Below are 24,058 nucleotides of genomic sequence, written 5' to 3' on the forward strand. Positions count from 1 at the left end.
TCAAAAATGTTTGGAAAAAAAACCTTCCATACAAAAAGATCTGGTCTGGGTGTCTTAATCATTAAGTGTATTTATTGCTGCTGTAGATTAGCTAAAGCCCTGCAAATCACAGTGCCCATGCCTGGTTTTTATAATAGCTGAGCTGTTACTGATGCTTGGGGCAAGTCCATTTCTAGTGTGTTTTTATTTCCCTCCTGCTCTGAAACAGAAAATACTGAGCTTATGTTGGTAGGTTTGCCTCTCATCAACTCCTTTGAAAAGATGCCAGGATGGAACATTTTACAGCATCGACACTGCAGTTCTAGGAGTCTTAAGTAATGTTATGCCTAAGTATATTTAAATGAGGGTTAGGAAGTGGAAAATAGCTGGAGAACTTGCAAAGCTTGTACATTGGAATTGGGTTGGAAGCGTTCTGCTGATTTCCAGTTAAGCTGAGTCTGCAGTGAGGAGCACCAGTAAACCTTGGAGGATGGAGAACTGGTCCTAAATTAGGTGAGATTAAGACAGAGGAGACAGTAGCTGGAGAGGCTGTCAAAATTATCCATTGAGCATTGCTCTCTTTATAGTTTCAGGAGGGGTTTTTCCCCTCCAAAACAGAAAAAATTATAGCTATAGAGGTACTTGGAGGTCAGGATTTTGTTTGTGTTTTACCAAACTTCTTGGTAAACAAGATAAGTCTTGTGTGTTGAAAATAGTAATTTGTGGCAAGTGATTAGTTGTTTGGTCCTCAAAAAATGTGTTGAAAGCTTTGCTCTTTAATTTGTGCATAACATCCTTATTAGACAGTTGTTATCAAAGTGCTAACAACATCTAGCACAACAGAATTTTGTTTTTCAATACATGCTGCTGTAGTAAAGTCGTTTGTGCAGTGTTTTTGTTGCTCATACAGCTTATCAAAAGAGAACAAAATCTTGAACACAGGCAGTCCTCAAAAATAATTTTGTTATGGGATGTTGTTTGGCTGCAACAGAATTATAATGGGTAAGTGTAGAATTTGGCTCTGTTGTTGCATATGGAGGGAGATAAATATGAAATCTTCCAATCAATGAATCAATAACCCAGTGGTACAGGGTTCTTTGTCCTGGATTATGTCTCTGAGTCATACATGTAACAGCTCATGGTTTGGTTGAAGGTGAAAGAGGAACACTAAAATACTTGTTTAGATCTATTATAAAGGATACCCCTTTTTGGGCAATCAGAAGGATTTGTGAAGTGATTCACATCAACATGTGCAAATGGTGAAAATTCTGTGCCTGCTCAGGTGAAAACTAACCTAAGTTGCATTAGTTTAAGACTGGAAGAAAATGTGGGCTGTTTTAGGAATAAATAATCACAGAATCTACAAAATTGGAGGGAAGAGGGGTCTGCATTTGGCAGAATGTGATCAGAACATTTAGGAAGGGAAAAAAGAAATGAGAGGTGTAGAGACCCTCGTTCCATTGTCAGGCTGCCTTCCTTACAGAGAGTCTGGAACCCTCCTTCCTGTGCTCTGCCCTGTTTTGCCATATTATTTTAGTCCTGGTGTGTCTGTGCTGGGTTTTCAAGCAGCTCCTTCAAAGATTGCCCATCTTGTAGAAAGTTCTGCAGTTGAGCCCTGCTGAACCACTGCCCTGTGGTGCCTCACTTCCACCCTTCCATCTGCAGCCATTCCTGTGCCTTTCTGCCTTTCTGTTCCCACTCCTTGGGGGTCTGTGTGCTGCAGAAAGTCCTGGGGTTTGGGTTATTGCCATGGAGCTGTTTCTGTACAGGTCTTTTAGTGTGTAGATTTTTTTGCAAAGAACATCTGTGCCAGGTTTCTTTTGTGTAGCTTTTTTTATTTTTTTTTTTAAGCAATCTTGAGCTGTATTTTATTACAATGGTTGATAGTGACCTGACTTGTAAATAGGACATATTGGGACAAGTTGAAAATTCTTTCTGTTCCATGTGGTTCTTGTTGTGTGTCCCTTGTACCTCTGAGGGGGCTGGGGAAACAGGAAAACAAGTGTTATTTTGCACATGCTGAAATATTAAGGTTTTCTTTTGAATGAGCAGGTGACTCCTGTGTTTTGAATTAATGGCTTGAAATGTTATGGGGCTGGGGGGTTGTTTTTGTTGGGAAGTACCTGCTCCCTGCTGAGCCCACCACAATTTGAGTTCTAGACTCTTGCAAACAGTTGTTTATACATTTCCTAGTTCTGTAGCTGTGTCATAACAGTTTTAGGGGGATTTTTTTGAAGATTCAACTTATCATGCACATGCTTGAACTCCTTCACCTGGGCAGGTGTGTTTCCCACAGCTCCTGGGCTTTGTTCCTCTCACAGCTGTGCAGGTGGTGATGTGTGTGCTGTGCTCATGTCCTGAACCATCCTTGTGCTCTCTGTGCTTCATTCCCGGATCAGGGGACACCAGAGATCCCCTGCTCAGCTGACACTGGAAGGTGGAGTTGTGAACATGGAGCTGGTTTCCTCTGTAGTTTTCCTTGTAGGAAATTTTTAAATAAAATGCAGCAAGGAGAAAGCTTGGTTAAGAAAAAATAAATTTGAAACCACTGATTTTCAGCCAAAAATGTGATTTTAAAGAAGACTCTGAGCCAGAAATTCTGGAGTATGTGGACTTGGGGATGAAGAGTGGGAATCTGATGAGGGAAGTGGAAATAGGGACCAGGAGCTAAGAGTATGGGCAGAAAATGGAAGAAGGCCTGGGTGTGGAGCATTTGGAAACCAACCTTTGCAGAGAAGGAAGGAGTGCATTGGTGCACAGGGGGTATCCAGGTGGAGGAGGCCTCACCTTCTTCAGTAGAGCCTGTTTCTGTGAAAACTAGGAATGAAATCCAGCTCACTCAAGTCTTACTGTCAGTAACTCTGACAAACAAAACGTGTTTCTTGTTTGTTCAGTTGCTGGAAATCACATATATAATGGTGACCTATCAGTTACCCCATGGAGCCATTATGGATGGTTAGCCCATGGATTAAGGAGTTCTATTCATAGATTAATATGGTGCTGTACTGTGAGGCTTTTGGTTTAATGCTTAACTTAAATAAGCATTAACATGGCATTGGTGGTCAACTTTAATATTGACACTTCCTACCTTCACGTTCCTCGTAAAATCTTTACCCCGTGATTTGAGTCAAGATACAGCCTTTAATTAAATGATGGTGTGCACTTACCTTTGTGTACCTGTCTAATTCTGGGTGCAGGACAGGCTTGTGCTGAGGTGAGTCGGAGTCACCAGCAGAATTTTTGCTCCAGCCACTTAGAGCTGGAATGGATGTAAGGAGCAGAGTGAGGAGCTGCGGGACAGAGCAGGTCTCAATTACAGAATTCAGAAGCAAAATCAAAAATTTAAACCACGCTTTTCAAAAATGGATTAACATGTTCAGGTTAGAGAAGTGCTGGGCATTTGTGCTTAAAATAGAATTAGGAGTCTGTGTTTAAGATAAATTTTAATTAGCTGGAGGGATTCCCCTCTAAAAGACATGAGTGCTTCACACTTGTAGCTTCTGTCATGAGCTCATCAATGTCTGAAGCATCAGTTCATAAAAATAAATTGCAGTAGACATTGTTTCATGTAGCAGTAGCCTAATGTGATAACTCCTGTTTGTTCCAGGGCTATATTTATTTTAATTTACTGTATTTTCTGCAGTATCTGCCTCAGAGGGGACAGCATTTAACTTGGTCTGTCCAAAATGGAAGTGTAATACTCTCTGCCTCCATCTTCTTGTTTGACAGATCGAAATAACATCATGTCTTCCTATAAAATCATTGAACAAACAGACAAAAAACCCTCTTCAGAATCAGATTCCTGATGTCAGGAAATGCTCAGCATAGTGTCCTATTGAGTAGTGAAGTGAGAAAAGCTGAGACCAAATAGTCTAAAGCTGTTCTAACACAAGGGCTGAACCCATGCTCTGCCCTCTCCCCATTTACAGCCAGCACCGAAAGCACCAGGGGTGTTTGGTTGTAACTCTTCCAGAGGAACATCATCCTCTTCCTCTGACATAAGCTGGAATTCTTATTAGCTCCTGAATCAGTCCACACTGTCACAGCAGCCTCTGAAGCCTTTTGAATTTCAAGGTGCCACAAGTTTTGTGGTATTTAACCTTCCTGAAGACTTCCTATTCCTTGGCTTGCACTTGTGTAAGGCATTTTCTCTTAGATGGTGTAATTCCAGAGTGCTATGTGCAAGTCCAACAAGGAATTCATGTAGTTACTCTTTATTATGTCTTTTTTTTTAATTAAGCTGATAGGATCTTAATCAGCTTCTGACTTTGTTTTTAAAGTCTCTTGGAAATGATCATTGAGTTCAAAAGTTACTATGAATGTGTCCAGAGAGTGTAAGTATGTGTAAGCCTAATTTCCATGGTAATCCCAGAGTTAAAAATACTGTGGATTGTCCTTTGGGAAAAAAAAAGGATGTTTTCTGTGGGGCTGCTTATTCTGGAGAGGGAGATCTCTGACTATATTTATTTGTAGTTCTTTGGCAAATGAGATCAAATTGAATTCTCATCTGTAGAGAGAAGTCTGGACTCTGTAATGTGTGTGTTTTCTCTTGGGTGGAAGCTGAAAGCCTGTGTATCTCTTTCAGTGATTCTCTCAGTTTCCATAGTGGGTAAGGATTTAAAAAAGCCTGGATAATGCTGTTAATGTCTCAGAAGGCTTGTTTTCCTGAGTTTTTTATCTAACCACGTGCCCCTCCTAATATTTCAATAAAACAGTTATTGTTGCCTATATTAAAAGCCATTACTGTTGCTATGTTTAGCTCACAAATTTGTAATGCACATTATGTATTTAATTACTTGAGGGGGAAAATGTGAAGGATGAGTTACTTCTACCAGTCTCACTTATCAAAATGCAGTGTCTCTGTACTGAAGGATGTAATATTCCATGGGTCAGTCACAGTGGAACATGTTATTACTTAGAATGGCAGCTAAAATGAGGTCCAGAAAGCAGAATTTTATTCGCTTCTGGGTTGAGTAAATACTACTTTTCCCCCTGTTGTTTCCATTACCTGTCTACAATGGAAATTACTTCCATACATCTGTGTGGTGAGAGAGGTTGGTTGGTTGTGGTGGTCACATAGGTCAGTACAAACTGAAAACCATCAGGGTTTTTCATATCTCTGAATAACTGGGCTTTCGGGTAGTTTGGCCTTCAGAGGGTTCATGCAGTGACTGCTCGCCATGAAAATTCCTACCAACAGATCTTCAGCATTACCTTTGTGTCCAAGGACACAGTTATTTCTGCTGAACTCAGGATCTCTGTTCTGGAGCCAAATATTTTGACCTAAAATGGGATTGATGGGAAAGAGGGAAGTAGAAGAATTAAGTTTTTTTTTCACCTTAGCCTACTGTCCCAAGCATGAAAATCCTACTTAGCCACATACAGGAGCCTTATCTTTATATCTGTTACAGTAATTATGGACTTATCTGCCTGAAATACACAGCCCTCCTCTTTAGACTGCATGGATTAATAGTTAGGGTGGTTTCTGTCCTGTAGAATCCAAGGCTGAGTTTCCCCACTTGGGATCTCAGGTGTCATTCTGTCCTCTGGCAGGAAAAGATACACAGCATAGAAGTATGTGCATGTCTGCTGATTCTTGGCATGATTAGTTTTATTATTTATCCTCATCGATTTTCAATATTCTCTTATCCTTTTTTTTTATTTTTATAGCCCTTTTAGGGTCTCCAGCTGGTGGAATCCAGAATTCCATTGGTTCTGTTGGCACAGGCCAGCAGAACACTCCCTCACTAAGCAATCCCAACCCGATCGACCCCAGCTCCATGCAACGAGCCTACGCTGCCCTTGGGCTGCCCTATGGAAACCAGCCCCAAACCCAGCTGCAGCCCCAGGTACAAGGCCAGCAGCCAGCACAGCCCCAGGCTCACCAGCAAATGAGGACCATTAATGCACTGGGTAGGTGGAGAAAACACCAAGAAACCGAGTGTTAAAATAATTTGTGTGGAATTTTTAGGGTAGCCTGGTGTTTCACTTGGTCAGAGCAGTGACACTGTTTGTATTCCCTGCTGATCATTTATGTTTGAATAGCAGAAAGTTTTGAATGTATTGTTTTTGCCAAATAGCAGGAGTTTTAGTTTTAAAATATAGCTCAGAGCTTGATGTTGCCTGAGGTGATGAAGCAGAATTGCTGAAGAATTTTGCTTTAACAGTTGTCACCTGTTCTAACAGACAATTCTGTCTTAAATGCTACTTTCTTTCTGCAGCTTGTTAGTATTATCTTCTTTTTAGCTTGTTGACCTAATATTAAGAGTTTATGAATTTAAAATTTTAATAGACTAGGTTTTGTAGTTAAGACTGAAAGTAACTTTATTCCATAAATAGCTATATATGTGCAGCACAGCAGATATTATTATAAAAATACTTACCTGATACACTGATATACTTCTTCCATTAACCACTTGGGCCAGTAAAGTATAGTTTTGTCATATTATTGTCAAAATTGTGAGCTCTCTACCAATGATGTTTAATTTTGTCCCAAAGGAGCCAACCAGATGAACCTTCCTGCAGGAGGAATAACAACAGACCAGCAACCCGGTCTAATTTCTGAAACTGCTCTTCCAACATCCCTTGGGACAAATAAGTAATGCACACATTTTCATTCTTACTCAATTAAACATTTATTTACATGCTTATAAATAAGGAGCTGCTTTAAAAACTGATTGTATTGGCATGGAAATGGTTCAGTGACATCCATAGCTATGCTTAATTCTAGAGCTGCCACTTTGTGCCTCCTGGGAGCCCCACAATATTTAGTAGTTTTAAATGATTTCCCAAAGGAAGAATATTTTGTGGTTTTAAGTGTACAAATACCTTAACAGTTGTGATTCTTTATCACTCACCCTCTCTTGTAAACTCCTGAGCTTTGCTGCTTTGCTGCAGTTTTGTTGATACCAAAATTTCACTTTAGGAATGTTTGATACAATAGCTTAAAAAAAAATGATGAAAAATAACTTCAGGCATCAAACCTACGACAAAACCCTGCGTTCTTGTAACAGTCCCTTCTGGCTTTGTTTCAGCCCACTAATGAATGATGGCACAAATTCTGGCAATGTTGGAAACCTCAGCTCAATGCCAACGGCTGCACCTCCTTCGAGTACCGGGGTAAGGAAAGCATGGCATGAACATGTCACTCAGGACCTGCGCAATCATTTAGTGCATAAACTGTAAGTATTCACCAAGGCTGCCTTTCTCCTGAACGTTTTTAAAGAATTTCAATACAGTAGTTCTACTATTAAGCTGAAAAAAAAAAAAAAAGTTATCAGTAATGATCCTCTGGTGCTGGGCCACTGAGGATGAGCTGTTACCTTTAATCCTCCTCTTCAGTTCTTCATGCTCTTTAAGGAGTGGGCATGAAATTAGTTTGTATTGCCAGTAAATTTGCTCTGCTCTACTGAACAGGTATTTAAACTCCAAACTGTTAAACCTCACTTTATTTTCATCATTGCTTTAATCTGGTGAGAAATAATAAAATATTGATTTTTTTTATTTTTTTAGCAAGTTTGATATATTTTTACATACCTGGTGTATAAGGGAATGTCCAGGGTGACTGTCTTAAAGCTGTATTGATTTTTGATTTTTTCCTGAAGAATTTTTCTTTTGTTCTTCCTCCTTCCTTGTAGTGTCCAAGCCATCTTCCCCACTCCTGATCCAGCAGCACTGAAGGATCGACGCATGGAGAACCTGGTGGCTTATGCCAGGAAAGTGGAAGGAGATATGTATGAGTCTGCTAATAGTAGGGTATGTTGCCTGAGTCCATTCAGTAGTTGTTAAAAAACTGTAGGATCACTAATCTTACAAGTGTAATGAAAACCACAGAGAATCATTTCACTGCTCCCTTGATGGGGAAAGTCATGTTTTCTGTCTGTGACAGTGTTTGTGTAGTCCCAAGACAGATGATTAATGTCACTCCGAGCTAATTCAGCTCCCTCAGCTCCATGAAAACTAGACAGCATCACATCCCAGCCCCACCTGCATTCCTCCTGAGTGTGACTGACGTGCACAAAGCTTGGAGCACAGCTTGCAGTTCTTGGTGGTTCCCTTACTGGCTTCCTCCCTTTTTGGAAGTCTGTGTGAACAGTAGTTTTAAAACTTCCTTCATGTTTCTTTACCATTGGAGGTTTTCTGTAGGGCCCAGTGCTGTTCCACTGCTTACCTTCTACCTGCACTGCTGGAATTAGTTCTGCTCTACTCAGCAGCACCAAAAGTGGTTTGGCAAAGACACTGTTTGCCTGCCTTTGTTCTTGTGCATGGAAACAAGACAGAATTCCTGTTCTTGTTCATGATTCTTGCTCTGTCTGCAAAGAGGTGCCAGTTCCAATCTCTCCTACCGAGAGGGAGCAAACCCCTGCTGATTGACAGGCTGAGGATATGACACTGTGCTGATTCTGCCCTGAAGGAACCACTCCCTGAAAGTTTTCACTGGGAAAAGACATCGTCAGTAGTGCCAGTAACAACAGCCAGTGAGATCTTAGCAGATCAGAATCCTGAGATCCTTTCTTAAGTGAGGGAGGAGTATCTGAAGAGAGTAGTTAGTGGCATTTCAGGTGACAATTATTCAGTAAGACACTTCCTCTGCCTCTTTCAGCCCATTTCCCAGAAGAGCTGAAGGTGAAAGGCAAGTTTTATTTCCTAGAGATAAATATACTGGCCATACTTGTAGTGCTGCTGCTGTGTCAGTGTTGGTCAGTGACCACGTTGTATCCTCCTTGTAGCTACTAAGAGGTTGTTTACAAGGAAGACTTGAGTGTGATCACCCTTGATCACCCTGGCAGCTTTAGAGACCAATTCATGGACATACATGGGAATCTAAATATCTTCTCAGTAAGGATGAGCATAGTAAACTGCTGGTTATAAAATTAAATGTCTTCTGACAGACAAACACCCAGAAGTGTCTCCTCTTCACCTCTCAAAACAGCTGTCAGAGCCTCATTGCCAGAAGTTGCTGTTATTGGAATTCATCTGATGTTTTTGGCTCCAAGCAGCAAACTTGGAAGAAGGGAGTAATTCAGAATTTATTGATGATGCCGTGAGGAATTGCATCCTTCTTTTTGAGGAGCTTCTGTTCTACTTTGACACTGAAAACCATATTAGTAAGAGGCATCATTGCAAGCAGTTTGACACTGTTCTAGTAGTGTGTGCTCCTTATGAACACAACCTTTTCAGGAATCTTTGCAGTGGGAAAGTAGCACAATAATAAATTTACAAGTAAGGAAGTTAGAGGTGAAGTGGCTTGAGCAGGAGGACAGAAAGGCCTGTAGAGCTTTTGTACTGGACAGCAGAAAGTGTCTGCACTGACTTTTGAGATATTTGGAGGAAGGAAATTACCTAAACCCAAAGCTTTATATTGCATCACTGGACTTCCTTAACAAGGCTGCTGAGGAATACCTATCTCCTGTTAAGTTTTCTGAAGTGAACTCAATCCTGCTGTAATAATAAATCATGGTTGTGATGAAAATTGAATAAAGACATAATGACTGTGGGAAAAGCATCACTCAGCCTGTACTCTGTGTAACACTGGATTTTGAGAGCATAGGTGACCCCAAAAAGAAATGTGGTGTTGAGGGTTTATGGGTTTTTTTTGCCTTTAACAGGTGCATAATCTCATGCACTTGGCAATTACTGACAAGCAAAATTGTCTACCTGGTGTGCACTGTGACTGTCATATTGGATCTGTTGTTGTTGTTGTGGGTTGAGTAAAATGGATTTTTCATCTTCTGCAGATGTAGTGTTCAATTGTCTATGCCTGTGGAATAGTTTTTCAGTGAATTTCCTCCATTCCTTTGAGGTTTTCCTGGTTTTGTTTATCCTTTGCCATGATTGTTGATAGTCAGACTCCTTAGGAAAAGAGCAGTTCTTTTATGTAAAAATTGATCTGTTCTTAACATCTGTCTCCTGAAGTTTATTCAGTGTAACTGTGTGCTGGGAATATGTTTTTCTTTTGTCTGTGGATTAGTAAAAATGTTTATAATGAAAATAACATTTAGAAATCATTAACATTTAAAAACTAAACCTCAACTTCCTGGCCTTTGTCGAAGTAAGAGAGAACCTTCAGCCTTCTCCTTTGCTAATCTACTCAGAGTAGGTGTGAAGGATTAGCCATAAAAAAGCAAGTGTGTTTTCTGGAATCTTTGTGTTTCCTTTTCTGCATTAAAGCAGTGATAATTCTGAAAAGAAGTATTTCTTTTTCAAATAGATATTAAAAACGAAAAACCAGGTGATGGCATTCAGGTAGTAAATGAGACTAAATGAGTTCTGCTTCTTTACACTTGATGCTGAGCACTCTTTTCTTTTTTTTTCCCCCCTTATAGGATGAATACTATCATTTATTAGCAGAGAAAATCTATAAGATACAAAAGGAGCTGGAAGAGAAACGGAGGTCTCGTCTCCACAAACAAGGGATGCTGGGGAACCAGCCAGCCTTACAGACCCCAGGGCCCCAGCCCCCCGGGATCCCCCAGGTGGCTGCTGCCATGGGCCAGGCACAGCCCGTCAGGCCACCCAGTAAGTGCTGCTGGAGGTGCCTCTGCATTCCAGGGGCTCTCCTGCTAATCTTCAGGTTGTATTTTAAGCTGGTTTTGCTGACCTTTCTCCTGTTGTGTTGCAGATGGGCCAATGTCCATGCCAACCGTGCCTATAAGTCGTATGCAGGTTTCTCAAGGTATTTATGTTTTCCTCTCTAATTGCAGTTTGTGGGTTTAAAATAATTTTATGGGGGGGGGGAAAGCTGATCTTACGTCGGGTTTTTTGGAGTTGGGATGGAGGAACTACAGGGTCTTCCTTTTTGCAGCATCATTCTTGTTGCTGTGTGGCAGGAACTGTCCCAAGTGCAGTCTTAAGAACCAACAATATGTACCCAGCACTTTCCTAGCAGTTGGGAATTGATTCAGTCCTTCCAAAGAGGACAGTTCAAGCAAGAATACTTTGGATAATCTCATTTAAAATGCTGTAAAGGGGGAAGGATGTTGGCATTTTTTCATCAGTTAATTAGCAAAAAATATACCTGTAGCTGGAAACACAGCACATTAATTCTAAAATGTTTGTAACTAATGATATCCTTTCTTGGTTTCTGATGCAAAGTGCATTAAAAAAGGTGTTCATAGCTTGTTCATAGCACTGGCCATCATTGATTGAAGCTGCTGTGAGCTCATGGGTGGGTTTTTTTCTGAAAAATATAAACCCATGAGTTCTAGGTGCTTCAGCTTCCTTCAAAAAAGTGTCCCCAGTTATTTTATTTCGTGGTTCAGAGTTAGTACTAAGTCAAAACTTGTGTTGAAATGTCCTTGGGAAGTTAAATCCTTTTACAACTCATTTGAATAGGAGAACAAGTTGATAGCAAATATAGCTCCATAATTACACCTTTAGACAAGTTTGGGGTTTTTTGGAGGGGTTAAATGTTTTGTATAAAAAGCACAAGAATTTTTTTTTTAAGAATTTTGCTGGGTTTTGTCCAGATTTGAGGCTCAGAGTTGCCTTCCTATATACAATATGTATTTTTATCATATTTACTTCAACCATTTCAGTGAGCCCTAAATAAGACATTGCTGTTTCAAAGCAAATGCCTGATTTTAAGAAACCATCCCAAGGTATTATTTATAAATAGCATTGTGTCTCTGCAGATCATCCACACTCTTCATCTTTTGCATTTAACTTTTTTCTTTAGGCATCCTAACTGCTATTCTTCTAAATACTTCTCACATCCTGATTTGTCTGTGAAGTCAGAGTAATTTGAACAAAGTTGAGAGACAAAGTGTAGGGCAGTCAAATTTCAGCCATAATAATTTGTTAGTTAATTTTATAGTAGAATAAACATACACAAATTCCATGACTCGTTCCTAATGACTTGTTTTGGGGGTGCATTTGCAGGAATGAATCAGTTTAACCCCATGTCCATAGGGAATGTACAGATGCCACAAGCCCCCATGGGACCCCGGGCAGCGTCTCCGATGAACCACCCGGTGCAGATGAACAACATGGGCGCCGTCCCCGCGGTTCGTACCCTCCTTCTGCTCGGCACTCATCCCACTCAGCAGCCACTGCTCCTCTGAAAAGGCCACGTCACAGAGCAGGGCTGCAAATTGTAGGATAATTTCATGGAGAGGCTTTTATTGAGGCGTTTGTTTTCGGTATTTACCTGTTCTAAAGAAGCCAACCCAGCCTTTAGAGACGTGCGTGCCAGAGGTGCAGTAATTCCCAGCTGGCTGGGGAAGAGGATCATTCTTTCAGAAGCTGGCTTTGCAGTATATACACCTTCTTTATTCCTCTGTGAAAACATGTTTTTTTCTTTAGAAAAACAAAAATATTTTCAGTTTCACTGGATTCTCTCTGTTATCTCAGAGAACAAACACTCTCAGTAGAGTTTGGAATATTACCTATTTAAAAATAACTCCCTTGTGAATGCTGGGGAACAAATGCTGAAGTTCTGTGCATATCCCCACTTCCATTTGGTTTACTGAAGCCAATTTTCCTTTTATTTTTTGTCCTATCTTTTGGTTGATTACATTGAGGGTATTTTCCTTTGTCTTGCTCCATAATATGAAATGGTAATGAGTTCATTTGGGTGTTAATTTTCAGATGGCAATGTCTCCTTCCCGAATGCCTCAGCCACAGAACATGATGGGAGCTCATTCCAACAACATGATGGGTCAGGCTCCCACCCAGAACCAATTCCTGCCCCAGAATCAGTTCCCTGCATCCACTGGGACAATGAATGTGAACAATGTGGGCATGGGTCAGTCAACAGCTCAGGCTGGGGTGGCACAGGTAAGGTGGATTTTCTAACTGGAGTTATTTAATTATTTTGCTCTAATTTATTTAATATGTTTGCTTATTTGTATTTCTGTATCCACTGTTCAGCACAGCCACCCCAACTTTGGGGGATCCTGGGTTACATCTGCCTTTTTCAGAAGCTCTTACATAACCCATCGACATCTGTTAACGGGGGCGCAACGCCCCGTAATTCCTGATTTAAATTCCTTAAAAATGCATGCTGGTGAGATTTTTAGGGGGAATATCAGAAATTAATTTATGGGACGTTTAGGAACATATGTTTCCTCTCTGTGTGGACCCAAGTAGCTAACTTTAAATCCAGATTTATAATAAAGTGGTTAGGGAAGATCTTGTAAAGTTTGTTTTAACCTTTCTACTTCTGAAGAGAGGATGGTTGGTTTTTCCCTGTGACATTTTTCTGTTGCATTAGTGGTCAGTGTTAGTAGCAGCTGTGCTTATGATGCCAAAGTGTGTGCTCTTCCACAGGGAAAGGCTTGTTGTTTAACTCAGAGTCCAAGTAATTAAGGCTTGTTGAGACCTCCAGAGTTCTCTAGTCCAGCCCTGTTCTCAAATGAGAGATGACTTAGAACAGGTTATGAAGGGCTCTGTCAAGTCAAGTTTGGAATATCTTCAGGATGAGCATCTACAGTTTCTTGGGCCCTGGCTCAGTTGTTCAACTGCTTTTGTGGTAAACATTATCTTCCTAATGCACTTAGTTCAATAAAACTGACTGTGTACAGGCAATATAGAAGTATGTTTTAAATTTGAAACCTCATCTGCAGGAAATTGTTAACTGATTTGGATTTCTAAGAGTAACAGTTACATCTGAGGATAGCATATTCTTATTTTATCACCAGTTATCTGATGCAATCTTCAGTAAAATGTACAGTTTGAAGGTTTAAGTACATCCAGAATATGTTATTGTATTGCTGCTCTGAAAAACAAATCCACAGTTTTCTGAAGCATCTGGAGCAGTCTAATTAAAAAGAAAACAAAAAAACCTCCTCTTAAGTCTTGCTCTGTGCAACAGGGCAGCATTAAATGTGTTGACCTGCCCTCTAAAGCAGAGCTGCTCCAGAGTCCTGGCCTAAAATGGGTATTTGCTTGAAACCATTTTGTGTCAAAGCCTGACCTTTGCCCAGCTAATGGCACAATTTAGAGGCTCTGTGCCTGTGGGTTTCTGTGTTACTGGGATGGAGATTCCCTCTGTATGCCAAAATTAATGCAGGACAAGCATGGCACATCTGGGGCTGGGAGAAAGGTCTTTGAGAGCTAATGAGAGCGATGACAAAAATCAGAGCACAGTTACTTGCAACAGCAGCGTTTGTTTGTGGCTGATCTCCTGGACAGTGTTCTGTCAGAGAAGGCTTCAGTGCTGTGATTTAAAGGCTAATGTGATTCCCAGGGTTTTGGCAGTCACACATGTGTAAGAGACTCTCTCTTCCTAGCAGGGGCAGGTTCCCAGTGCTGCTCTTCCGAACTCCATGAACATGCTGGGCCCGCAGGGGGGGCAGTTACCGTGTCCCCCGGTGACCCAGCCACCTCTACACCAGACCACGCCTCCCGTGTCCACCGCTGCTGGGATGCCGCCCATCCAGCACCCGACGGGAATGACCCCTCCCCAGCCAGCAGCACCCACCCAGCCATCGACACCGGTCTCGTCCTCGGGACAAACTCCGACCCCGACGCCGGGTTCTGTTCCCAACGCGACCCAGACCCAAAGCACACCCACGGGGCAGACTGCGGCCCAGGCCCAGGTCACACCACAGCCCCAGACCCCAGTCCAGCCCCAGTCTGTGCCAACCCCACAGCCAGCCCAGCAGCAGCCAACCTCTGTGCAGGCACAGCCACCTGGCACTCCAGTAAGTACCAGCCGGTCCCATTTTCCTTGTGTAGTGACATTCCATGAGTCTCCCTGTGTGTAGCACCATAGAGCCCATAGTTGTCAATAGCAGCTTCTGCTTTAGACCAAAGGGTTCGTTAGAATGTGTAAAATGTGTGTGTTCAGATGTTCTCAGCGTTGTCTGAAGGAGGGGGGGGATTGAATGGCTGAACTGCTCACAGTAAAATTGGCAGCAGTGTGCAGAAAGATGAGGTGTAACGGGCCTAATATTATATTTGGCCATAATCAGAATCTTTTCTGAGCCTGAGATTTGCATAATTTTTTTTAAGATACAGTCAGGCAAATGCACGTTTCAAGGAATGTACAGTGTTTTACTGGGCAGGTGTTTTCTCTGTGAAAGAAGCCACTTTGGGGCAGAATTCTTCCTTGGCTTCTCCTCTGTAAAGCAGAGTTATTAAATGTGTGGGATCAAAACTTGGCTACAGTGACCTGTATCCATGTTCTGCACTGTTTTAGAATATCATCTCATGTCTCTTTTGTGCTGTTCATTTTTAGTAAAGGAAAATATTTCTATATATGCAGTGTCTTTCTTTTGTACTGTTTTTACAACAGCTATCCCAGGCAGCAGCTAGTATTGATAACAGGGTCCCCACCCCTGCCTCAGTTGCTAGTGCTGATACGAATTCCCAGCAACTAGGACCAGATGCACCAATGCTAGAAAGCAAATCAGAAGTTAAAACTGAAGAAACTGAGCCAGAGACTAGTGAGACACAAGTGGAAGCTAAGACTGAGGTAAATGAGATTCTCTACAGCTTAACTGAAAGCAGTGATAGATATAAAAGCACTTAATGATGTGTCTGAATCGGTGAGCTAAGGGGCGAGAGGAGGGTCGTTACTGAAAAGTAACTGTCCTGAGGAAAGCCATGGATGGAAAGTGCTTCAACAATCTCAAACTAATATTTTGATGGCTGAAGTTTGGGTTGTAGGTGTAACAGTGCGTCTCGTTGCGTCCTTTCTTAAGGTGGAGGAGGATTTACAAGGATCTTCACAAATAAAAGAAGAAACAGATGGAACAGAGCTGAAGCAGGAGCCAATGGAAATAGAAGAAAAGAAGCCTGAAATGAAAGTAGAGGTTAAAGAGGAGGAGGAGAGCAGCACTAATGGAACCACTTCCCAATCCACATCACCATCTCAGCCCCGCAAGAAAAGTATGTGTATGAAAACTGAGTTTCCTTGTGTACTTTGGTTTCACTAACAATTGTTTTCCAACTCCTGCTGGAAGACCTGTTTTGCACTTGTGTTCCAGCACGTGGAACTCTGGGAGATCAGTACTCTATAACTTAATTTTGAAAGTAAGATTCTTTTAATGTTACGTGAATCGCAGGTGAGAAAAGCATTGTGCTCTTGATCCCAGCAGTGTCTGCCCAGAAGGACCAAGGCAGTAAGGCAGGGATTGCTGGAGGAACTGAACACATAAATCCCTCCCTGTACATCTTGGTGCTCTTTCAAGGGAGTTCAGTGTAGATAAATGATTTCAGTGACCAAGAATAGCCACTGCTTTTATTTTCCTGTTAGAGGCTGCACACATCATCTTCATACTGAGTTTTGTCAGTCACTTGTGTGAGAATTAAGCACCTGAACTCTTCTTCTGAACCTGGATTCCTCTTAGGCTGGACTGCTGCAATAGGCTTAAACTTTATTTTGAAGTTCTGTGTTTTCAGGACTTTAAAGTTTTCAATGTAATGTTCATCTGGAAGCTTTCTCCCTGGAAACAGCTCAGCAGTCTCTCAAGGTGCATAGATTGAGGTGTGACTGTATCTGTACTCAAGGAAACTTTATGGCATTACGGGTTAGATAAATGATTGAGTGCCTTGGGTTAGTAAGAAATAAATGAATAAAATTATTAAAACAGAAATAAAAGACTACACTTGCAGTGCAGGCTTTGTGGGAGGCTGCAAGATTTAAGTTTTTGGACTCAAAACCCTTAGCAGTTCCAAGACCTCTGTGTTTTGGCATCTGCTTTTTTGAGATGGTGTCTTTTGTGGTTAGTTTTTAGTTTTTGACCAAAGGTAAGCTTTCAACACGCTGCAGATGTCAAAAAATCTAGATCTCCTGGTTGTGCTTGGGGTTGCATTTGGTGACTAAACATAATCTTTCTGTAATAAAGCACTGTAGAACACATTTTGCTGCAGATTGATATTTTCAGTTTGCAGCAGAGTGGGCCAGCAAACAAGAGCTCACTGCAGAACCAACTGGCAGAGCCTGTTCTGACCAAAATGTAGCACAGGGAGTGGAAAGCTTATTAGCATTTATGAAGCAGTGATATTCCCAGTGGAAGGAATCACTGCTTCCTGTTAGGAATGCGCTTGCAATAAATGGAGGCGAGCGGCTCCAGGAAGGTTCTCGCAGAATCAGTCGGTGGAAGCTGCCCTGGGTTACTACATATTCCAGTACCTCCTTTAGTAACACAGTTTTCCCTTGGAAGTGTTGTCACTAAGTAACTGTGGAGTGTAATGCATGTGCAGCGTGGGCAGGTACAGCCAGAGACACGAGTTTAAGTGGTGACATTTTCTCACCGAGGAGTTTGCTCGACTTTAACCCAGCCTTGGTATTAAAGTGCTGAATGAACCACGAGGTGCTGGAGGGGAAATGCTGCAAAGTGTGCTCAGGGGTTATGAGGTGTTTTAAAACTACTGGAGAGGCTGACCAGGAGTTCTCATGGGTTACAAAAGTATTGGGAACTTCTTCCTTCCCATGCAGCAGACTCCTGAGGTGCATCCCACAGCACCTGGGATGTAGCAGAAGTGCCATGGAATGTGTGTTATAACTTAGCAAGTCACAGCCTTGTTTGGCTTTATTTCTGCAAATCTGATGTAAGCAAGCAAGGTGGTTCCTTTACCTCTTCTCTTACAGGCTTAAAAAACTTGGCATAATGTTCATTTGGGCAGCTCCTCTCTCCTTGTAGGTGACTTCTTTAGTTTGACCTTGAAGATGAGTTTTACTGGTTTCTTCCCTTCTTTGTAAGGGAACAATACTGCAAAGCCTGCAAGGGCTTGGGTTTGGGGGTTATTCAGGTGTATTGTCCTAATAACTTTGAAGGTGGCTAATCTTCCTTTAGGAATTTTCCCCTTAGTAATCATAAGCAGGCTCGCCTCTGTTTGAAACAAGTGAAAAATTGAAGAAAGTAAAAAAGGTAGCATTGTACTTTCCTTTGGCAGATAATACGTCATCATGAGTCAGGCAAAGATCCCATTTTCTTTTTACCACCCACGTATCCAAGACAAAATGGGATAACTGGGTGCCAGCTCCTTACAAAGGTCTTCTATCTTATGGAGGAGCATTTCATTTTGGAAAAAGGAGAGAGGGCAGAACAAAACTCCCTTGTAAAATCAGCGAATAGGGAGATCCTATGATCAAATACGCTGGTATTAGTCATGTTCCTCAGAGGCAGAGCAGCTAAAGATGAAGGCAACTTTTCTTTACGTTTTTAGGTAAAGTAATAAATTGAAATGATAACTGGATTTTGGTTTTGATTTTCTTCAAACTTCAAAATGAAAGTAGGTTATAAACTTCATCAGCAAACGTAATTGGGCTTTAAGGAATTTGGCAAAAGCCGTGCTGTGTCTCTGTAGTTTGGGTTTAAATTAAGATTGGATTTATTTTGAAAGATACTGTAGTTTTGAGGTGTGTTATTATAAGAGAAAGTTGTAAAAGCAATGCCAAGCAGGTAGCCAGAAGGTTCTTTTTGACCTTTAAATTTCATGAAATGAAATAATTGAGATTGTCACGTTATGAACTACCTGAATCAGAGCAGTTAGAGAATACTGTTCCTCATTAATGGAATTTAATGTTTCCTTCTGTTCTTGAGAATCCCAGAATATAATTTAATAGTTGTTTATACAATGTTGAGAGTCTATAGTAGGGTACCTGTGGATATGGTATTGATAAGTATGGAAAAGAGTTACCATTTTATTGGGACTGAGACTGTGGAACAGCTGAAATGATCATACAGCCAATGTAATCGTGTCAGCTTAATTTCTTGGCGTGCTTTATTTTTGTGTATACTTTTTAAAATCACAGACTATGAACTAGATGTCCCAAAAAGCAATTTATATCTTACCAAAATACCATTTGAGTGAGAAAAGCAATGATCATAACTCGAAGGGGTCACTGAGCCCTGTGGATTGAAGTGCTTTTGAGAGGACTAATTGCTCCATTTTATTGGTGTTGTTCACATTTCATCCAGGTAGATAAATATTAGATGCCATCCTGCTTTCCTTAGTTGTCTTTTTTTTCTCAATAATAGGCATTCTTCCCTATGTAAAGTCACGTTCCTAAGGAAATAAATGTAATTACACTGCTGAGATGTTCAAAGAGCTCTCCAAGTTATCATTATTTTTCAGAAAATGTATTGCCTTTTTTTTTGTCCTTGTCATCCACTACTGAAAGAACTGTGGCTGTTGCCATGTCACTGTTGCCAAGTGGTGCCATAGAAATCTGGAAGTATTAACACTTTCAAAATCAATTAACGATCCATCAGACCAGGACTGTTTGCACACTGTGGCCAGAAAAATTCCTGTGCCAGCTCTCAGGACATCTGGTCACTCTCTGTAGAGCTGGCTCTTCATCCCTGTCCACTGCAGTGGGTTTTGCTGGAAGAATCTTGGCTTGGAAACAGTGAACAGGGTTAGAAGGGAGGGAGAGAAAAATATGCTCAGTCTCTTGTCTGAAGAGAAAAGGTTCATCCATGTTGAAACAATTGATTTAATTTGATTCTGTATAAGTTTTGAGGGTTTTTTTATGTTCTAGAGTATGTATCATTATGGGCTAGAGTTGTTCCCATCCCCTTACTGTGGGATTAACACCTGCTGTGATGGGAGTCCATAGAAAAGCTGTGTGCTTGCCTCTTGATTGTGAGTGAGGTTTTTGCCTCTGATCAGGAAATCCCTCTTCAGAGTTCTGTGTTAACATAGTTCTTTACTTTCCTTAGGGGAGTCAAGAGGTTAGGAAATGTGGAGAGCAATTTCCTAACCTTTGTGCCTCTCCTTTGCAGTTTTCAAGCCCGAGGAGCTGCGCCAGGCTCTCATGCCCACCCTCGAAGCGTTGTACCGGCAGGACCCAGAGTCTCTACCTTTCAGACAGCCTGTGGATCCCCAGCTTTTAGGGATTCCGGTGAGTTGGCCTGAAGGAAACCTACAAAACATTCTTCTGCTTTGTCTTTGCCCGTTCCAACGTTTATTTCTCACGCTCAGCACGCCGCGAGCGGTCGACGTCCTAAAAATAAAGCGGGGTTTTTCTGTGTCTTCGAAGGACTATTTCGACATCGTGAAGAACCCCATGGATCTTTCCACCATTAAACGGAAGCTGGACACGGGGCAGTACCAGGAGCCGTGGCAGTACGTGGACGACGTGTGGCTGATGTTCAACAACGCGTGGCTGTACAATCGCAAGACTTCCCGGGTCTATAAGTTTTGCACTAAACTGGCGGAGGTGTTTGAGCAGGAGATCGATCCCGTCATGCAATCGCTCGGCTACTGCTGTGGGCGCAAGGTGGGTACATTCCTGGGGCAGTTGTGTTCTTCTGGAGAGCTCAGCTTGACTGGTCAGACAGAACTTTAGCTTTGCACACTCTTTTTTTCAAAAACGGAAGGGTTGCTGGAAGTTTGGCTTTGTTACAAGCGTGTTGAGAGATAAAGAAGGTCAATAGCATCCTTCTCTCTGCTCTTGTGTTGTTATTGTTGTATTTTGCACCCTCAGAGGACAGCTGTCTTGGTCATAAGCAATATTAAAATACTTCCCTTCTTTCTCATGTCCATTGCAGTAAAGCAGCAGGTTGGAGGGTCAGCTTTTAGAGTTAATGATTGTCATCAAATTGAGAGGGCTGTGCTAATATATTTACAACAGCTCAGAAAAGCGTGATAAACCTGACAATCTGATACCCATGAGCCTCACGTTTGCATAATAGATCCTTGCTGAACAAAAGATCCCATTGTAAAGCTGCTTTTCTCCCTTGTTTTGCAGTATGAGTTCTCTCCACAGACCTTGTGCTGCTATGGGAAGCAACTGTGCACCATTCCCCGGGACGCTGCCTACTACAGTTACCAGAATAGGTAAGTCCTTCAATTCAGGGTTTTTTCCTTATTCAGGAAGTGAGATCTCCTTTGATTTCCCTGCACATGTAGAGGAGGAGGAGGAGGTTTATTAATTTCTGTTTTTCTTTGTCAGCTAAGTCAGGGAAAATTTATTTTCTTTACCTTTCCATGCTGTCCTTTTGCAGGTGACTCTTTACTTCCCTGCAGTTTGGCACACACTGTGCTTTGGTGCTGTTAGTTAGGCTGCCCCATGCACTGCCTAAGTGCAGGGCAAGTTGTCCATGTTTTCCATACAAAGAGGAGCAGGGCTTGCTGGAGGGAGAGGGGCAGAACTGCAAAAAGGCACTGGGAAATCCTGTTACCTTGTTCTGGGAGAATTGTGAAAATATGCAGGTTTGTTTTCAAATTAGTGCCAGAATTTGCCAAGTAAAGGATACAGTGATTAATTGCCAGACTTACATTCTCCCTTCCTAGCCAGTGCTTAATTCTATTTAAATTAGCTTGGAAATAGCATTTAAAACTACCCAGAGACTCCATGAGAAGCTGTGAAAATTATAGTTTCTCTTAATCTTTAATTAATATTAGGACTTAGTGTTTGTATGATTATTAAACAATCGTTAGATTATAATACTAATTTTCTATTTAATGCTTAAATCTCCAGTGTTATAATAACAAAGCAAACTCAAAACTTGGCTTTTGGTTTGGGTTCTTAGATGGTGTGTGTTGTCCCTCACCAAAAAAAAAAAATGCAGAATATAAATGGGCTAAGACACAAGCTTTGTTTTGAACAAGGAAAAGGAAGTTAGGAGTTGGAAGTTATGAATTCCAGAGGCTTGGCAGTCTCTCCAAGCCTTGCCAGTTGTGAGGTGCATGGGGCTGTTGTCTGAGTGAAGTTAAAGAACCGATTCAGACACTGAGCATTTCATCTTTTAGGGCCACCTCTACTCACCAAACAGGCTCTGAGGTGGTTTAAGCCTGTTGGGCACCCCCACACTGAAGTTGGCAGGTGAAAACGTGTGTCCCACTCATGTGTTGGGTGGCCTTGGAGAGGCAGAAAGTATTGACAGGGAGGAATGAATTCATGACCTCTCATTAAAAGGTTTTACACAGCCACCGTGGACTCTGAAAAAAGTCAGGCTGAAGAGAAATAAAGCCATGAAAGTGCATTTAAAAAGACAGTACTTCAGTACTGGAATCGGGGAAAAATAACCCTTAAATACCATCACTGTAGGTAGAATTTGAATTACTTTTCATGTTATGCACCCAGGTAGTTCTGCATTTGAAAAGCACAGTAACTTCAAAATGAATTGAAGAAGGGCTTATTTTTCTTTCAGTTATCCTTCCCTGTTTAAATTCATGTAAAATCATTTGGGTTATTCCATGGAAGGCAAGAAGCCCAGGGTTGGTGGGACAGTGGGTTCCTCTGCACTGGGTGTTGCAATGTTTCACTTTCCTGACCATTATAAATTCCAAGAGTCCCTTTAAATTTTATATTTCTGTTCATCCAGATGTCTTGAGAAAGGGTTAGGGGTTTGGGGTGGGTTTGAGTTCAGGGGGAACGTGGAGCTTTCTGTTTCAGGCCAACTAAATTGAGTGATAAATGGGGCTTTTAAAGAAAGCATTTCTGAAGATTTATCACCATAGTTTTAAGTGTGCATTTGGACTGTCAGATCACAGAAAGCCCTTGTTCATCAGCTGTGTTGCTACAAAACGATCACATTTTCTGTGACAGTGATCTTTAAATTTTAGGTGTTCTTAAAGACGTAGAAAATAAGTGAAAAGCAAATTCTGTGCTTCCAGCAGATTTTTAATTGGTCAATGCTCTTGAATTTTCTATGTACAGAGCAGGCAAAATTGAATGCACCTAAAGTCCAGCATATCACATAACTAAATTACAACTAAGAATATTTAGGCACCATTGAATTAAAATGAACTCTGGCACTACAGTTCAGTGATTAAAAGTTAATTATTTGGTATGGAACTGTTTAGATTCTCTAATAAGGCAGAAATTTAGGTTAAAGTGTTCGGAAAATGTGCTTCATGTGTGAATACCCAGTTGAGAAAACTGATCAGTGTTTCATACAGTTATTAATTTAGAATTTCCTTTGAATACACTCAATTACAGTTGGCAATTCTCCTGTTAATGCAGAAATTGAGCATTTTCTGGACTTTGGTATTGAACCATAATGTTGCTCTTTGATAAATGGGAGTCAGTCACCTGAACAGTCTGCATTTGAAAAGCTTTTCATGTTTGATGTGTTGCAATAAGTACGTTCTTTGGTTTTTCTATGGCTGTTGTAACTAGAATATTGTATGTTTTCTATGGGTTTTGCTGAATATTTGTGGGGGCAAGCAAAAGGCAGGTCTTTGTTTCTGAGGGTCCATATCCATAATCAATTATAGCTATTGCTTCACCATGGTTATTTTATGGACAAATGTTCATGATCTTTCGGTGATTCATTTTCACTGTACTTCAGTTTTTATTTCCTCATTTTAATATCATGGGTTAAGGCTTGGAGTGCTTTGAAAGCCCATAAATTATTCTGAAAATGGATCAGAATTAACCTTTTCTGGGATTGTTTAACTGTAGCAAAGTATTAATAGGAGCCTTGACCATGGATTTTCCTGGCTACAAGCTCCTGTGTTTGGCTCCTCCTGAGTTTCAGTCCTTCCCAGTCTGACTCTTAAAATGATGAGTAATCATGTCAGTAAGGAAAATAATTAGTGGGGGGGGGGTTAATTAAAGAAAAATTTAAAGAAGCACATTCTAGGGGGGAAAAAAAGGACGTGGACAACGTGTAAAAGGATATAAAATTCTGAATCTCTTATATTTGAGTTGTAAAAAAAGAAAGTACATGTTTTGGTATCAGTTTAGGGGTGTGGAGTGAGGGGCGAGGGAGGTCAGTGGAAATGAGATGTGCAGTGTCAGTCCCCACTCCTGAAACTCTCCTGTGGTGTTCCTCTTTAATAACCACTTTATATTTATCATTCCAAATGATTACAAATCATTGGAATACATTTGCTTTTTTCCTGGCCTTGCTGTGCTGCATTCTCAGCCCCAAAAGCCTGGTTTTCCTTGGGAGAGTGATGTGTTTAATCCCAGTGGGGCTGACCCAAGAGGAGCTGGGTGCAGTTTAACTGGTGGTGGGCTGGGAATCCCCCCTCGGGGCAGGGAGTGGTTGCCATCAAAGAGCAGCTGCCCTGTGTGGAGATGTCACTGTGGGTTCTGTTAACCAGAATAAACCACCCCTGCTCCCCTCCCCGTCGGTCCCACACTACGGGCAGGACTCCGTTGCTCTGCCGCAGTTCCGTGGCTCTGGGCTGGCAGAGCAGCTCCTCATCCAGAGCCAGCTGGCAGAGC

General features: G+C 41.4%; 1 protein-coding gene across 7 annotated transcripts in view; it reads left to right on the forward strand.

Annotated features, from left to right (window-relative positions):
* CREBBP (CREB binding protein) overlaps positions 1–24,058 on the forward strand; it is a 95,432-nt gene that overhangs the window by 49,700 nt on the left and 21,674 nt on the right. For 3 of the 7 annotated variants that reach the window (XM_064672615.1, XM_064672617.1, XM_064672620.1), the window contains 14 exons: positions 5,650–5,892; positions 6,478–6,577; positions 7,014–7,160; positions 7,617–7,734; positions 10,305–10,497; positions 10,601–10,654; positions 11,860–11,984; positions 12,568–12,756; positions 14,211–14,624; positions 15,218–15,397; positions 15,627–15,813; positions 19,659–19,777; positions 19,916–20,155; positions 20,627–20,715. In XM_064672615.1, the coding sequence (XP_064528685.1) occupies positions 5,650–5,892; positions 6,478–6,577; positions 7,014–7,160; positions 7,617–7,734; positions 10,305–10,497; positions 10,601–10,654; positions 11,860–11,984; positions 12,568–12,756; positions 14,211–14,624; positions 15,218–15,397; positions 15,627–15,813; positions 19,659–19,777; positions 19,916–20,155; positions 20,627–20,715 (2,398 nt within the window). The remainder of the gene's footprint in view (positions 1–5,649; positions 5,893–6,477; positions 6,578–7,013; positions 7,161–7,616; positions 7,735–10,304; positions 10,498–10,600; positions 10,655–11,859; positions 11,985–12,567; positions 12,757–14,210; positions 14,625–15,217; positions 15,398–15,626; positions 15,814–19,658; positions 19,778–19,915; positions 20,156–20,626; positions 20,716–24,058) is intronic. The other 4 variants (XM_064672616.1, XM_064672619.1, XM_064672618.1 and 1 more) reach the window with 3 other exon arrangements.

Source organism: Pseudopipra pipra, chromosome 16 (genome assembly GCF_036250125.1).
Source record: "Pseudopipra pipra isolate bDixPip1 chromosome 16, bDixPip1.hap1, whole genome shotgun sequence".
NCBI classification, from domain to species: Eukaryota; Metazoa; Chordata; class Aves; order Passeriformes; family Pipridae; genus Pseudopipra; species Pseudopipra pipra.